The sequence below is a fragment of the Lytechinus pictus genome, chromosome 16, assembly GCF_037042905.1.
Source record: "Lytechinus pictus isolate F3 Inbred chromosome 16, Lp3.0, whole genome shotgun sequence".
In the NCBI taxonomy this organism is placed as follows: Eukaryota; Metazoa; Echinodermata; class Echinoidea; order Temnopleuroida; family Toxopneustidae; genus Lytechinus; species Lytechinus pictus.
The window spans coordinates 925795-943017 of record NC_087260.1 but is presented as its reverse complement, the minus strand read 5'-3'; the positions used below and the strand labels follow the sequence as shown (position 1 = coordinate 943017).

The following is a 17223-nucleotide window of genomic DNA, read 5'->3' as shown; positions in this document are numbered from 1 at the left end:
GTTCTATTGGTGTTGTATTAGTTAACAATTGTTTTGGAGTGACAAGATTGTTTATTGTTAGCATAATCATCGGTATATGGTATGTACATGCACATATAAAACAGTTGCAAAGTGGAGGTAACTTTAAATTTGCTGTGGGGGAGATCTGTTAGATATGATATCAGTTGGCTTTCCATACTCTCACAATGATATATGTATTGCGTATACATGTGACAGTCACTCTGCGAATAAACATGAAGACATGAACATGTATGAGAATCGGCTCTGACTATTTTGTGAACAACGAACCCAAAGATATCCAACAAGCTGAATGACTGAAGGCGATTCATACGCCTGCCCTAACACTACCACCATAAAACAGTTGCCATTCGCACGGCACCAAAACATTACATTACCATGGCAATACAGGTTCTGATACACTCAAACACAATGTCTTGCACTCTACACTCCAAGACCAATTCATGTCTCAAGAGCATCAAGCAAAAACTGGGAAAGTAGTTTTTCCTGATTTATCGGCCGACATATGTAATACATGTACATCTGAATGCAATATTACCATCTGAGGCCCAGTATCTGAGACACTGTGTCATGCACAGCTTCTTTCCAAGGCCACAGTGTAAGCTCTGCAAGGTAAGGTCTTGATTTACCTTGATGTACATGTAGGGCATTAAGTATCTAAGACCTATTTGCCCCCTCTGCATCTTCTTTGAACTTGTCCAAAGTTGTTATCAACAATTTTTCTATGCAAGTGTGGGTTCGGACGTCCTTGTGTCTGGGCCGAAAAGGTTAAACTTGGTTTTCCAAAGTTTATAACTAATAAGTTTTAATTGAGCGCGTTTATACTGCTGTTGTTAAAATGAGAAGGTACATGTAGATAATTCAATGGGTTGACTACTCGTCAAGAGAAGTCCCTTAGTCTGATTGTTGAGTAAGCTCTTTACTTGGTGAGTTTCAAGAATGACCTCTTGATCGAGAATGAGTCTTGAGTTTGAAAAAGCCTGTGCAATCCGATTCACCTATGCTCTGAATAATCTGAAACGTTTGGATCATGTCAGCTTTATTCCTCCTATAGTAGATCAAATTTTTCCAGTCGTAGATCAAATTCTTGGCTTAGAAATCATTCTTGTTGCTCTATGTTGGATATTTCCAATTTTATGATGTTCTCCTTTAATAATAAGGGTGCCATACTCTACTTTTAAGTATTCAAAACATGGTCACATGATTGACTGGTACAGTGTAAACTATACCTCTTTCACCCAAGTTTGAACAAGTTCAAACACAGTCAATCACAGTCAATCCTAACAGGTAGTTAACATTAGCACACATTTCAAGAATTATTGAAATGTCGTCTGGTCATAGATGGTAGCTCATACCTGGACACTACTTTGCATTTTCTCTGTGTACCGGCAGGAAGTAATTCCTCAAAGAGCTGTGAGCACCGTAATCGGTAGTCAAGCTTAGCCAGGATAATATAGGAGTGCCTTGAGCAACTAACAATGTGGATATGTGCGCAACACAAATACCCTATATTGTTATTATTATATTCATTTTGTTAAATGTTTAATAACTGGCCATTTCCTGCCCATGATGAAAGATTGAACAAATCGTGTTGGAGGCTTACATTACAATTTTCATCATGATGACATGCATACAGATTTGTGGATCTGCGAAACTAACTTAAAGAGTTTTTAGAAATCACATCCGGAAGAACAATGATATACATCATGATAAAGAGAGCAGGGCCGATAACACTACCGTGAGGTATTCCACTGGTCACCTCATATTTCATGGACAATACTCCATTCACTCTTTGTTTATGATCAGAAACAAATGGTTTAATCCATGCCCATATTTTTCCTAGAATTCCATATCCCTGTACTTAGATGAGGATTTATGTATGTGGAATACTATTGAATGCTTCGCGATAGTCCAGCTTAATAAAGGCAACTATATCCTTTGCCTCAAGGGCAGTACTCCGATTGTTTCTCCAGTAGTTGGTTAGTGTATGTTGTTCCTTTCCTGAACCTGTGTTCATGAGGCTTTATGAGATATTGGATTCTAGATCCAAAATCTGGTCCCTAAGGAGTGTTTCCATTATCTTACAAACGACACTGGTAAAACTAATAGGTCGATAGATCTCTGCACCATTCTAGGGTCCCTTCTTGTCAATGGGTACATCTAGGGAAAACACCATGGATCTGATCAGTAGTAATTGGAGTGGTGGAAATATCCCTAATGAGTATCTGAACATCACCTGTACATGAACATGTTTATCAATTTAAAGGGAAGTTCACCCTGACAAAAAGTATGTTGTAAAAATGCAAGATAAATTAATAAAGGAATATTGGCGAAGTTGAGGGAAAATCCATCAAAGATAGACGAAGGTATTAGAATTTGAAGTTTTTAATTTGTGACATCATATACATGTACATGTAAAAACAGGGGATAAGTACATTGAATGGCTTTTTTATCCTGGAATACCAGAATTATTCGACTCATTAGGGCCATTATTCCACTCATCTGCTATTTGGGAGTTGGAATACTTCTGGTATTCCATTCTGCGCCATCCAATATAATATAAATAACAAGAAAAAACCTACTTCTTGAACACCAGCTTTCAAAGGTTGAAAGGTGATAGGCACTTTAATGGTTGATCCTTTCTTTGAAGGTCCTAGCTGCTTAGTTGGTTCTTGGCAAACTATTCTATCTGCTATTCTACTCTCGCTGTAGCTGTCACCTGTAGAATTGAAGAAAAAAATTCTTATCAATTACATCATAATGAGTTGTATGCAAGAACAGAAATAAACTGATATCTAAAGGGACCAATATTAATGTATTATACCCGACTCAAACCAGGGGCAGCACCATGGGAGTTGGTGGGGGGGGGGGGAGCAGAAAAACAATAGGGAGAAAGGAAGAAGGGTATAAAATACGCATGCATTCGTAATTCCGAAGCTTCGTTATTCCGAAGCTTCGTTATTCCGAAGGTTCGGATATTCCGAAGGTTCGTATTTCCGAAGGTTCGTATTTCCGAAGGTTCGTAATTCCGAGGGTTCGTAAGTTCGAAAACGAAATGAGGTTCGTAATTCCGAAGGTTCGTTACTCCGAAAACAAAGTGAGGTTCGTAATTCCGAAGGTTCGTTAATCCGAAAACGAAATGAGGTTCGTAATTCCGAAGGTTCGTTAGTCCGAAAACGTAATGATTAACGAACCTTATTTCTTTTTCGGACTAATGAACCTTCGGAACATCGAACCTTATTTCGTTTTCGGATTAACGAACCTTCGGAACAACGAACCTTATTTCGTTTTCGGACTAACGAACCTTCGGAACATCGAACCTTATTTCGTTTTCGGATTATCGAACCTTCGGAATAACGCCACAAATGTTCGGATTAACAAACCCTTTTACGTTTTCGGATTAACGAACATCGAGGTATAGGCAATTTACGTGTTTCGGAATTACGAACCTTCGGAATAAAGAACCTTCGGAATTACAAAGTGTAACCATAAAATAGAGATATCTTGACTGTGTAGCTCAATTAACCTGTAGGGGAAGGGGGGGTAAGATGAGCCATTTCACCTTTTTGCATGTTAGAACTGGTTTGATTAATAATCTTGTAGAAATAAGAACCTTGTCTTAAAATGTAATTCTCCAGAAACATTTTTATCTATATACACCTGTATAATATTCTACCCCTACACTAAAAGTCACTGTCACCTTTGAAAAAAAGGATGTCAAATGGCTCAACTTGCCCCACCCATGGGGTAAGTTTTGAGCCACCTTCTGGGGAAAAAAGTTGAGCCACAAAAACTATTTACAAATGGTATGGGACAAGAACAAACCTGACAATTTTCCAGTTTAAGTCTTTTCACTTGCAAATTCTCCATAAATACTGACATTCTCTAAAAGTAGTATAACAACTGTCTTGTGAATTTGGTCTTTTCTGCCTGCACATACATGTAAATGGCTTTTTGATGTTTTTTTTTATATACAGTGCGTCCCACAAAAAACAAAACCGAGATTTAGCGATGATTTATCATAAATACAATAGACAAATTACCTACCAATGTAAAGCTTAGAATCTCCTCTTTCATCTGAAATTACTTAGATTATTCCTTATTCACGCATGAGTGAGCAAAAACAATTTGAAGAAAGGACACCAAAAACTCATTTGGCAGTAGTCCGGTCTGTTAGCGTAAAAAATACCCTACTTGTGGACACGGTGGACAAAAGCATGATTTTTTCTCCAGACCTTTGTTTATGTATAAGAATTAAAAATGGGGTATGCTCCAAAAAATCTGGCTGCAGGAACATAGAAAAAATGGGTGAAAATGTCAGAATTTATGAGTTTAGATTGGTCTGATATATAGACTAGCGGTAGTGCAAAACTCAATAGCAGTGCATTATTTTGCATTGGTTTAGTTCTTGAATTCAGACCCTTTTTGAACAGATGTTCTGTTTGTCCTCACATCTCAATGCACCAAATATCTGAATGCAGATGCTAAACAAGCCGAAGGGTGGCGGTGGAGGGGTTGAATGTTGGTGTGTATGTACATATTTTGGTCTTGGGGTAAAGATGTGCAAGACAAATTTTGTGCATGTGTTGGAAATTGTGTTGCCATGGTAACAGTGTATTATGGCAAAACTAAGGTAAAAGTCTTGCAGTTAGAACTTCTTCCTCCGTTTTCATCCGATTCTCATGAAATTTGGCACACACATTGGTCTTGAGGTGAGGATGTCCAAGACACATTTTTGTGTGTCTTTCAGAAATCTTGTTGCCATGGTAACAACATATTATATGGTGAAAATTGGGAAAAAAACTTACAATTCAAACTGCTTCATCAGTTTTCAATCAATCCACATAAAATTTGGCACACACATTGCTATTGAAGTAAAGATGTACAAGGCACTTTTTGTGTGTGTTTCAGAGATGGTGTTGCCATGGTAACAACATATTTATATGGCAAAATTTAGGTAAAAACCTTGCAATTTGAACTACTTCATCAGTTTTGAGCACTGGCAGTAGTTTGATCCACAATGAGTTTTCCTGCATTTCTGGCCATCATATGTGGTTACCATGGCAATGCACTCTCTGACAAAAGCACACAAAAAATGGTTCTTGCACATCTTTACCTCAAGGCAAATGTGTGAGCCAAATTTCATGAGAATTGGTTCAAAACTGATGAAGTAGTTCAAATTGCAACGTTTTTACCTAAATTTTGCCATATATGTTGTTACCATGGCAACACAATTTCTGAAACACACACAAAAAGTGCCGTGTACATCTTTACTTTAATACCAATGTGTGTGCCAAATTTCATGAGAATTGATTGAAAACTGATGAAGCAGTTTGAATTGCAAGTTTTTCCCCCCCCCCAATTTTCACCATATAATATGTTGTTACCATGGCAACAAGATTTCTGAAAGACACACAAAAATGTGTCTTAGACATCCTCACCTCAAGACCAATGTGTGTGCCAAATTTCATGAGAATCGGATGAAAACAGAGGAAGTAGTTCTAACTGCAAGACTTTTACCTTATTTTTGCCATAATACACTGTTACCATGGCAACACAATTTCCAACACATGCACAAAATTTGTCTTGCACATCTTTACCCCAAGACCAAAATATGTACATACACACCAACATTCAACCCCCTCCACCGCCACCCTTCGGCTTGTTTAGCATCTGCATTCAGATATTTGGTGCATTGAGATGTGAGGACAAACAGAACATCTGTTCAAAAAGGGTCTGAATTCAAGAACTAAACCAATGCAAAATAATGCACTGCTATTGAGTTTTGCACCGCTAGTCTATATATCAGACCAATCTAAACTCATAAATTCTGACATTTTCACCCATTTTTTCTATGTTCCTGCAGCCAGATTTTTTGGAGCATACCCCATTTTTAATTCTTATACATAAACAAAGGTCTGGAGAAAAAATCATGCTTTTGTCCACCGTGTCCACATAATTTCGCTAACAGACCAGACTACAGGGGGTATCTGAATTTCAAAAGAAAACCACATGCCTAAAAGTTCAATATCTGCTCTTTTATTTGATACCTTTATCACAGAAAATGGTTAAGAAGTAAGAAAGTTATGTTCGCTCGAACCAATGCTTGTATTTCCATAATTTAATTAAATAAACGTGTTTTCACCGGTTTCCCACAGAAGCTAACGCACGGTTAACAAGACTTAATGCTTGGCTGATCGTCAACAAACGGAGTGTCTATTGGTTCTGAACGCTAGCCTGTGAAACCTCTTCATTTTACGAAATTATTAAAATTCAAGCCTAATTTCAAATAACCTGGGGTGGTATTCTGAGATCCATTTTATCTCAGATAAAATAAAATATTTTATCTCCGTTAAAATCAGTGAGATAAAATACCCTTAAAATCTCTCCGAATTGGTATTCTGAAAACAATTTTATCTTCATTTTATCTCTGTAAGACACACCTACTTTTTAATCAATATCCAATTAGAAACGTGCTTTTATAGCTCTCTCGTGTCACTCAACCAATTGAAATCCATTCCGCCAGGAGGTGTGGCAAAGGGGTGAGATTGCGTCAATTTATTGACTTCAAATACGCTTGCACTATACGCTTGCGCGTCTTTACAGAGATTTCTTTTTAACAAAAAGGACAACACTCTTATCTTTTTTCGAAGTCTATATCGCATCTTTTCAAGCATCATTTCAAAGACAATATTAGTCAACACAAGTCTTATGAAATACTTTCTGTTTGTACAGGAATAACGTTAAGGTGTTATTCTCAATTAATATATAATTTTTCTTCATTTCCATGTCAACATTTGGGGTTAATTCACCTAGAAATATTGGTGAAATCAACGTCGCGGAGATAAAATAGCCCGTACCCTCTTTTAAGTTTATTTTTATTTTTTCTTCAAAGCAACTTGGGCGCAAGCACATCATCCGCATTGCAATACCCAGATACGCGATGGGTATGTCTACGCAGGCACTTTTCTGTTGCGTATCATCTATAGTTACGCAAGATAAAATTTTAAATTTTATCTGAGAGATAAAATGTCATCTCAGAATTCCAATTTCATTTTAAGAGATAAATAAAATATTTTAAAGATAAAATGACCTCAGAATACCACCCCAGAACTTTGTTATTTCTTGACCATTTTCTGTAATTGAGGTATCAAATTAAAGAGCAGATATTTATTTTTTGTTAAATGTGGTTTTCTTTTTGAAACCCAGATACAGCCCGCCAAATGACTATTTGGTATCCCCTCTTCAAATTGTTTTTGCTCACTCATGCGTGAATAAGAAATAATCTAAGTAATTTCAGGTGAAAGAGGGGATTCTAAGCTTTACAATGGTAGGTCATTTGTCTATTGTATTCGTGATTAAGTTATGATAAATCATTGATAAATCTCAGTTTCGTTTTTTGTGGGACGCACTGTATTGTATTGCATGAAACAAAGGCCCCCCCCCCATCATTTCAAAGTGGACATCCATGCATGGAATGGCAAAAATGTTTGCAAATATTTTGTTGTGATTCCATAACTCTAAACAATGTCATTGTCTGTCCAGTGTTTTGAGGTACAGTATACACACTATTGAGTCACGTATCAGGGTTCCCAGCTTTTAAGGAAAACAAAATTCCCAGATTTTTCCCTGATGAAGTTTAAAAATTCCCTGAAAATTATTTAAACCCAGTCCCAGTTTCGCATGTTTTTCGAGTTGTTACAGTGAATTACATGCATTTTCAGTATAAAAACAATAATATAAAACTAATTTGTAACACCATAACCAGTCACTCAATGATTATGATTGCATGTGTGCAACAAAATATAACAGAGTCTGACTGACTACTGTGCTTTCGACTTTTGAGCTGATGAAAAATTTCAGATTTTTCCCTCATTTGAGGCATTTTCCCCTGATTTGAGGTATTTCTTTTTTTTAAATCAAATTCCCTGACTGGAAAAATGTGAAATCCTCCCTTACTTAAATTATTGACTTATTGCTTGGGGGTAATGCAACAATTTGGCTGATCGATAGACTATTTATATTGCAAAAAAGAGCTATTCGTGTAATAAATAATGCAGATTTCCGGGCACATACAAATAATCTATTCTTGAAAAATAAAATTCTGAAAATTAAAGAACTGTACACTTTTCAACTTGGACAGTTTATGTTCAAGCTTAATACTAAACAACTACCTTTGCCTCTAATTGATATGTTTTTTGAAAATAGTTCGATTCATAGTCACTTCACTCGCCAAGCAAACTCTTTTCATTTACCACTGAACAGAACATCATTTGCTCAAAAAACTTTTATTTTTATGGGTCCTAAGCTATGGAATTCTTTTACAATTGATATAAAACAAAGCAATTCTATACAAATGTTCAAAAAACGACTTAAATCATTTCTCCTGAATTATTACTAAATATTTAATTCATCAATTACAAATTAAGCCTTCAGTGCTAAGTAGGAAACCTTTAATAATTTGTATACACTATGAATGATTCATATATTTTTTTAATATGATGCATATGATTTGTATTATAATGTATATATTACATAATGTAAATATTGTTATTTGTTTGTTTTTGTTTTTTTACACAAAAGAGCAATTCAGTTGCTATAAACACGTAATTACAACATTAGGGGGGCCTACATTATACAAGCTCTGCTTATCAGTTGGCCCTCCCTCCCTTTCAATTATTTATATTTCGATTTGATAATTGTCTATTGTAATTTTATAATGTTATCAATTTTTTGTATGTACTTCAAATGTGATTATATGTTACTATGTCAATTGTAAATATGAAATTGAAAGTGGAAAATAAAATGATTGAATTGAATTGAATTGAATTGAATTGATTGAATTGAAATAATTTTCCTTGATTTCCCTGATGGGCTGGGAACCCTGTGTATGTGTACATGTACAATTGAGAGATATTTTGTTCCTTTGTCAAGATTTTTTTAGTCTTAAAGTTAAGCAATACATGCACTGCAATGGTAATAGAATGTAAATGAAACCTTGCAACCAAAAAATCTATAGTCTCAAAAGTTTAAAGTACTGTGTAGCATGTACTATAAAGATCTCAATTTCTACTCCATAGGCTTTCACCTCCTACTAAAGAGCTACATGTACCCAATTTAATACATGGGTGGAGAGGGGCAGAGTATGGATTTACACCTTAGAAAAGGGACCCTAGGCCATGCAGAATTTGAATACAGAACCACTTCACCACCACGCTTCCTCTATTCATATACTACATGCACATGTACATAAAATACAAACAAATCAGCATGCTTTAAACTGTTAATAACCAAATCTAGCATGCACAATTTCGTTCAATCTTCCACGATCAATTTTCCTTTGCTAAATGTGGAGCGTTGTGGCCCAGTGGATAAGTCTTCTGACTTTGAAACAGAGGGTCGTGGGTTCGAATCCCAGCCATGGCGTAATTTCCTTCAGCAAGAAATTTATCCACATTGTGCTGCACTCGACCCAGGTGAGGTGAATGGGTACCCGGCAGGATTAATTCCTTGAATGCATGAGCGCTGAAAGGCAGCTCGAGCTAAAGCCGGGGTAATAATAATAATAACGACGCGCCTCGGAATAGAATATTTCTAGATAGATGGCGCTATATGCCTATTATTATTATTATTATTAAATGTTGAGACACAAAGCATACATGTAATTTTACAAAACAAGAAAAATAATCTCGATCACTACAGGACATGCAGCTGTGCTGAGCTACCAACATATTTCTCTGTGCGGAATATTATAAAATTGTAGTATGGCTGAATTACATTGCATGCTTCATTTAAGCCTTCATTTTTTATTTTGCAAATTTGATATTAAAGGCATGTGACTGTATTATAATAAAAACAATAATTTCATCATGTTTTAATAAATATGATTTGAAATACATACTGTAACACAGAATAGACATTCACTAATGAAACAAAATTGTATTTTGAAATTCATTATATACATGTAGTTTAAAAGAAAACTAACGTTGGTGAAAACCATGCAATGTCATGAAGGGAACAAATAAGAAAAATCCCTGAGAAATAAAACAACACTAACGAATAACAGAGAAATGAAGGAGGGAATATCAACACAGGAAAAAGAAAAAAAAAAATTTAATTCTGGACTGGATAATGATAATTATAATAATATGTCAAATTGTATAGCACAGGTGGGCAGGTCCAAGCTATTTGACTTGTGACGTACGGGACATTTAGAGACTTTAAAGTTGTGTAACATAAAAAATAAATGCACAACAGAGAATCTTTTATGGATTTTGGAAGGCCAGTTGAGCCCTCTTTATTCGGTAAAAAAATTAGTGATCTACAATTCCATTAACGATGTAATATTTTCATTAATACGCGCTGTGACGTACGGGACCAGACAAAAGCTGATTTTTTTGAAAAAAAGTTTGTCATTAAAACTCTGTGAATTGGAACAAGCTGGAAATCTCTTATTATCAAGTTTTCATCTTGTTTCTTATCGAGTTTCATTAGCCATGAATAAAATGATAGAACTCATTGTTTTAATTATGTAATAGCTCAAAACATAAACATCCGCGCTGTGACGTACGGGACATTTGTCCATGTGTAAAACGAATGGTGAAAGTGAAATTTCATCAAAATTTTTAATTAACTGGATGTAAACCAAAGTAAGTTAAGTTTTACATGGATTATCATGATTGATATATATTTCTTTAATAGCATACACTGAAACAAAACATAGCAAACACTTTACGATCTTATAAATATTATGAAAGATGTCTTGCAAATAATTCCATGTGTTAAACGAATGGGGAAAGTGAAATGTCATCAAAACTTATAATTAACTGGATGTAAACCAAAGTAAGTAAGTTTTACATGGATTATTATGATTGATATATATTTCTATTATTATAGTATATGATTAAACAAAACACAAAAAAATTAATGACCTTATAATTATGCTATATTTAATAATTAAATTAATAACATATGTTTACAAGTATGCTAATATATGCACCCTAATTAGAATTACATAGAAATCCTATGTATAAAGTATGGTGTGTCCCGTACGTCACACATTTGTCCCGTACGTCACAAAGCTTAATTGGCTGATATAATTAAACATGTAATTGATTCTGTAAATTCACTTTAATTTTTGGATGTATAGTAATATAAATTAGAACTCTCCAAAGTGTGAAGAAAACTGTTCAACTTTTTTTAAATTAGAATCTAAAAAAACTTATGCTAAATTGTGACGTACGACACTGCCTGTTAGAAACCAGGGCCCGTATTCCATAAACGAGATAAGCTTTTTGCTTAAGTCTTAGCAATTTGTCTTAGCATTTTGCTTGTCTAAGAAATCTTCACTAACGATATTCTATAAACTTTAAGACATTTGTCTCAAGTCAGACGATATGGCTAAGCCAAAGTCTCAAAGTCAAATTCTATGACCTTCTAAACTGCTGCAGGGGTGACTGCAACAAAATAGCAAAAATGTAATTGAAGTTGTTTTTTCTTAACAATTTTGATTTTATTGAAACTAATTACAACTATTGTAGTAAAAGAAGAGCATTCATCACTCATATATGGTAAGAATTTTTTATTCAGATTATCTATATTTTGTTAATTACCAAAACATTTCAATCCCAAACCGAGTGACTTGCACAGTTTTTTATGTATCAGTCCCATTCATTACTTTTCATGTATTGTTTGTCAAAATCTAAATGGAATAGATTCCTCTCGACATCTTTATTCTACTTCAGTTGAAGTAGAACTAGGGTCTAAGGGAAAACATTTGTAACTTTTGAGACTAGTCTTGGGTCTAACATTAGGCCTAGATCTAGCCTAGGCCCAAGATCTACAACTAATATCCGTCTGTTTGGAGGAGAATTGAACATTGTTTTTACTTTTTACTTTCCTGAAGAAGACTGAAGCAAAACGTAACTTTGTTAGTCTAGTGCCGTAGTGGAGCAACTGAGACTGAAGCTACATAGGCCTAGATCTAACGATAGACCTAGGCCTATATTAGTATTGGTCTAGGCCTAGAACATGCAGGACTTAGCCTGGCTTAGCCTTAAGACAGGGATAGATCTATCTAGATCTACATGTCGGTCTAGAATAGATCTGACTTAGACCAAAAGCTTCAGTCTCCGACTGTATTTTGGTTGGTCCGCTATTACGAGTACGACACTAAACAGTCTAACGTTACGTTGGCCTAGTCTCACCAATGTGAATGTGATATATGACAGTAAATGTCAGAAACTTTTAAATAAATCCCCAGAAACGACGGTTATTCCTGTCAACAGTGCTAACGTTAGATCTATCGCTATGCATTGCTTGCCAACTATGCCTAAAGTTAGATCTAGTCCTAGTAGTACTCTAGACATCTATCTAGATCTACTCCTGCTTTAGGTCCATCTGTTTGGAGTTTTTATTTTATACATTTTGAGGACTTGTTTAGATCTAGGTTTCCAGGACTAGAAAACAGGCCTAAACCTAGACCAACACTGGCAACAGCTCAGTCTAGACTAGGGCCTAGATTTAAATAAGAATTTAGATCTAGGTCCTAGCCTGTGCTTTCTTCTATTCTTTCTAGATTCTATTTCTAGCCTATCCGTTGGCTCTAACGTTAGGACTGGCTGATCTAGTCTACTGTTTGATCTAGAAATCTCTAACCTAGGCCTAGATCTAGACTAAATGACTTACTCACTTAGACTAAAAGTTAGACCCTATCTAGATCTAGAAGTAGAACTATACCAATCTAGGTGTACATAGGGTCATAGTAATAGGTCTAGATCTAGAGACTTGTAGACTCTATCTCAATGTAGATTATAGATCTAAAAATAGAAAATGTAGGCTAGATCTAGTCTAGTTCTACTCATCTAACGTTAGGCCTGAGAAAGAAAGTAGGCTAGGGATCTAGCATTGGATTATTTCTAGGACTAAAGTAAAGGATCTTGATCTAGGCTTAGATCTAAACTAGGGGCTGTAGTTCGAAATCTTGAGGTCTAGCCCCCCCCAAAAAATAAAAACTAGAACTAATCCCTCAGCTACATGTAGTTCTCTATGTAGCCAAACAAAAGTTAGCATTGACCATTGTCTTAATCTTTTTTTGGCGTATAACGGTACATGTAGTTATCATACAAACACATATTTTGATGAATGAGAAAATGTGTCTTGCAGATTATTTTAGCTCAAAACCTACATTTCATGGACATATAGGCCAATGTCATAAAATGTAGTTCAATACACATCATGCTGTTTACACATTTATTGATCTGATATGCTGTTACCATGGCAACACATTTTCCAATATATGTCTTGCAGATCTACACCTCAAAATCAATGTGTGAGCCAACTTTTATAAGAATTGGTAAAACTAATAAAGGGATTCAAACCACAAGATTTTCACCTAATTTAATTATATAATATGCTGTTACCTTGGCAACACGATTTCTGATACAGACAAAAATAGTCTTGCACATCTTCAACTCAAGACTATTGTGTGTGCCAAATTTCATGAGCATTGGTTGAAAAAAGATGAAGGAGTTCGAACTACAAGATTTTCACCTTATTTTCGTTATATAATATGTTACCATAGCAATGCGAATTCTGATACAGGCAAAAGTATGTCTTAGACATCTTCAACTCAAGACTATTGTGTGCGCCAACATTTTAGGAGAATTGACCAGTTGAAAACTGATAAAGTAATTCAAATCACAAGATTTTCATCTAATTTTTGCTATTTTATTTGTTGCCATGGCAACGCAATTTTTTATAAAGGCATAAAATATACTTTGCACATCTTCACATCAAGACTAACATTTGTGCCACATTTCATGAGAATTGATTAAAAACTGAAGAAGTCGTTGGAATTTTACATAATTTTTGCCCTAATATACCGTTACCATGGCAACACAATTTCCGACACATGCGAAAAATGTGTCTTGCACATCTTTACCTCAAGACTTATGTCTGTGGCAAACATGAGAAGTGGTTGAAATATTATGAACTTGTTAAAACCGCAAATTTTTCACCCAATTTTTGTTATTTAATATGCTGTTACCATGGCAACGCAATTTTTTTATATAGGCATAAAATATGTTTTGCACATCTTCACATCAAGACTAATGTTTGTGCCACATTTCATGAGAATTGGTTAAAAACTGAGGAAGTAGTTGGAATAGCAAGATTTATACATAATTTTTGCCATAATATACTGTTACCATGGAAACACAATTTCCGACACATGCAAAATTGTGTCTTGCACATCTTTTCCTCAAATCCAATGTGTGAGTCAACTTTCATGAGAATTGGTAGAAAACTGATGAAGTAATTTAAATTTTAAATTTTGGCCATAATATACTGTTACCATGGCAACACAATTTCTGAAAAAGCAAAAAAAAATTCTTACACCTCCTTACTTTAAGACCAATGTGTGTTCCAAATTTCATGAAAATCGGTTAAAAACTGAGGAAGTAGCTCGAAATGCAATATAGGTATAAATTCTAAAAAAAATTTGGCCATGATTTGTTGGATTTAAACCAGGTTGTCTTAAGACAACTCACAACTGTCTTAAAGTTAGGGCTAAATTCTTAGCCATGTTGTATTTATGAAATACAGACTCTGCAGTTTTAAGAAAAGTTACTTAGCCATTCATCCTATATCTGTCTTAGTCGCGCAAAACCTCTTAGCCAAATTCTAAGACAAAATTCTTAGCCAATTCTTTATGGAATACGCGTTTTGGCTAAGAATTTTGTCTTAGACAGAAAATAAGACAAAATGCTTAGATTTTTTACTTAAAGGAGAATGAAACCCTTGAAACCAGCTGAATCCATATCAAAGAGAAAAATCAAAGAAAAATATTGTTGAAAGTTTGAGGAAGATTGAATGAATAATAAGAAAGTTATGAGCATTTGAATATTGAGATCACTAATGCCATGTAGATCCTCCCATTGGCAATGCGACCAAGATCTGTGATGTCACACACGTACAACTCCCTCATTACTTTAGTACTTATTTCACATATATTCTCACTTTTATAGAGTCTCTCACAAGGTGAGGTGTTCTCTTTATGAGAGGACAAGTACAGAGGTTTCACAACATTATATCATTGATGAATCGTTTGTCATGTGCTTAGAATGATTAAAAAGAGATGTTTTGGGGTATATTTTCAGTGTCCACAAGGCTAGAGTTGTTCATCTGTGACATCATAGATCTTGGTCGCATTGCCAATGGGAGGATCTCCATAGCATTAGTGATCTCGACATTCAAATGCTCATAACTCTTCTATTGCTAGTCCTATTTTACTAAAACTTTTGTTGATCTTATTCTTTGATTTTTCTGCTTTCACAAAAGCTAACTTGCTCCGAGAGTTTCATTCTCCTTTAAGCATGCTTATCTCGTTTATGGAATACGGGCCCAGATAATTAACTTAATTAATTAATTTTCAGAATGATTTTTTTTCTCAAAAGTTTGCATTAACTTAGCACTACAAGTCCCAACAGAAATATTTTCAAATATATAATTTGCATTTTCTGTAGATCAAAAAAATGTGATGTCCCGTACGTCACGCAAATTAATTATTTCTTGGAATCGTGACCTTGGCATTCATTAACTTTACATTTTCAAAAGAAAAAAAATATAGGGCAAAAAACTTCAGAGTATAAGCTTCAAAATGACATACAATATGTTAGATTTAGGCAAAGATTTAATTTTGGCTTCAGAGGGGACAATAGCTTGGACCTGCCCAGGTACTACGTGTATATGGGCATTTTCACGGTAACTGACGTTACACGGCACAATTTTACACTCCTTTCATTCTGTGTATGATTATCTCTAAAACAACAAATGACAGTTTGCTCTTAATAGTAGAGCGGATAAGCCGAACAATTGTGCAAATTATGACTAAAGCATGAAACTTTCACAAGTATTAGTATATGCCGTAAGATTTATTTTAAAGATGGGAGGTAAATTTTTAAATGCCATTTTCGGCCGTTGCCATGGCAACGGATTAATTTCTCAAAAATCACATACATTCCCATGTAAATGATAAATAAACATGATATAGATGACCAAAATGATACTTTTTAGGCTCCCAATTGAATACATATGAAATTTAGAAATATTCGAGATCACCAATTGATCCGTTGCCATGGAAACGGCTTGTTTTTCTCAAGAAAAATAAAAAATTTGATTTAAAAAACGTTGTAGAATATGATTTATCTTTAATTTTACAGTGTTAAACAAAGATATTTTGGTAGCTAAATGTATAATTTACATCTCAAGCCATTGCCATGGCAACCAAATAACATCTGATTTACAAAAATAACATGGTTGACAAGACAATGGAGAGGTGGAAAATACAATTGGAATTGACTTAATCTTAATCATTGGTTTTAAGGATCAAGTAGTACATTGGGCCAAGTTATAGGGACAGCCAGTGGTCTGAATGTCCAAAAATCCAAGATGGCTTCAAAAAATTGAATCTAAAATGGTTGCTGATACCTATAGAAGACGTAGCTCATTTCATAATGGTCTGGGGTGTGATTTTGGTGTCTAAATCATTGGTTTCAAGAGTCTAACAATATTAGGACAAGTTACGACAGTCAGGTATGTTTGAAAATTCAGTATGGATTCTAAATATTATTCTAAAATGGCTACTGATACTTAAAAGTGGAATAGCTCCTTTTATATTCACCTGTGAGGTATGATTTTGGTGTCTAAACTACGATTTCAAAAGTCAATAATACATTAGGACAAGCCAAACAGACAGCCAGTGGTCTAGTATGTCCAAAAATTCCAAGATGGCTTCCAAAAAAGGTGTAAAACAAGTCTATTAATGTTACTTACAAATAAACATAGTTTGTCTGGGGAATATGATTTAAAGGGTCATTAGGACAAGTTACAAGGACAGTCAGTGGTCTGGTATGTTAAAAAAACGCAAGGTGGCTTTAAAAATGGGGTCTAAAATCAACTGTTACTTAAAAATTTGCATAGCTCATTCTATATCTGCCCGTAAGATGTAATTCCGGTGTTTAAACCATAGTTTCAAGAGTCAAATAATAAATTAGGATATATTTTGTTCAATATCTGTCTGGGGAATATGATTTTGATGTCTAAACCATAATCATAAAACCATGGTTTAATGCATTAGAACAAGTTACAAGGACAGTCAGTAGACTGGTATATTAAAAAATCCAAGATGGCCTCCAAAATGGGGTC

At 34.8% G+C, this 17223-nt stretch overlaps 1 protein-coding gene across 1 annotated transcript in view; it reads right to left on the bottom strand.

The window, feature by feature from the left end:
- LOC129279663 (uncharacterized) overlaps positions 1–3590 on the bottom strand; it is a 35293-nt gene extending 31703 nt beyond the window's left edge. The window contains exons 1-2 of the mRNA XM_054915766.2: positions 3581–3590; positions 2601–2737 (exon numbers count right to left, since the gene is read on the bottom strand). Coding sequence (XP_054771741.2) covers positions 2601–2737; positions 3581–3590 — 147 coding nt within the window. The remainder of the gene's footprint in view (positions 1–2600; positions 2738–3580) is intronic.
- Positions 3591–17223: the final 13633 nt, after the last annotated feature.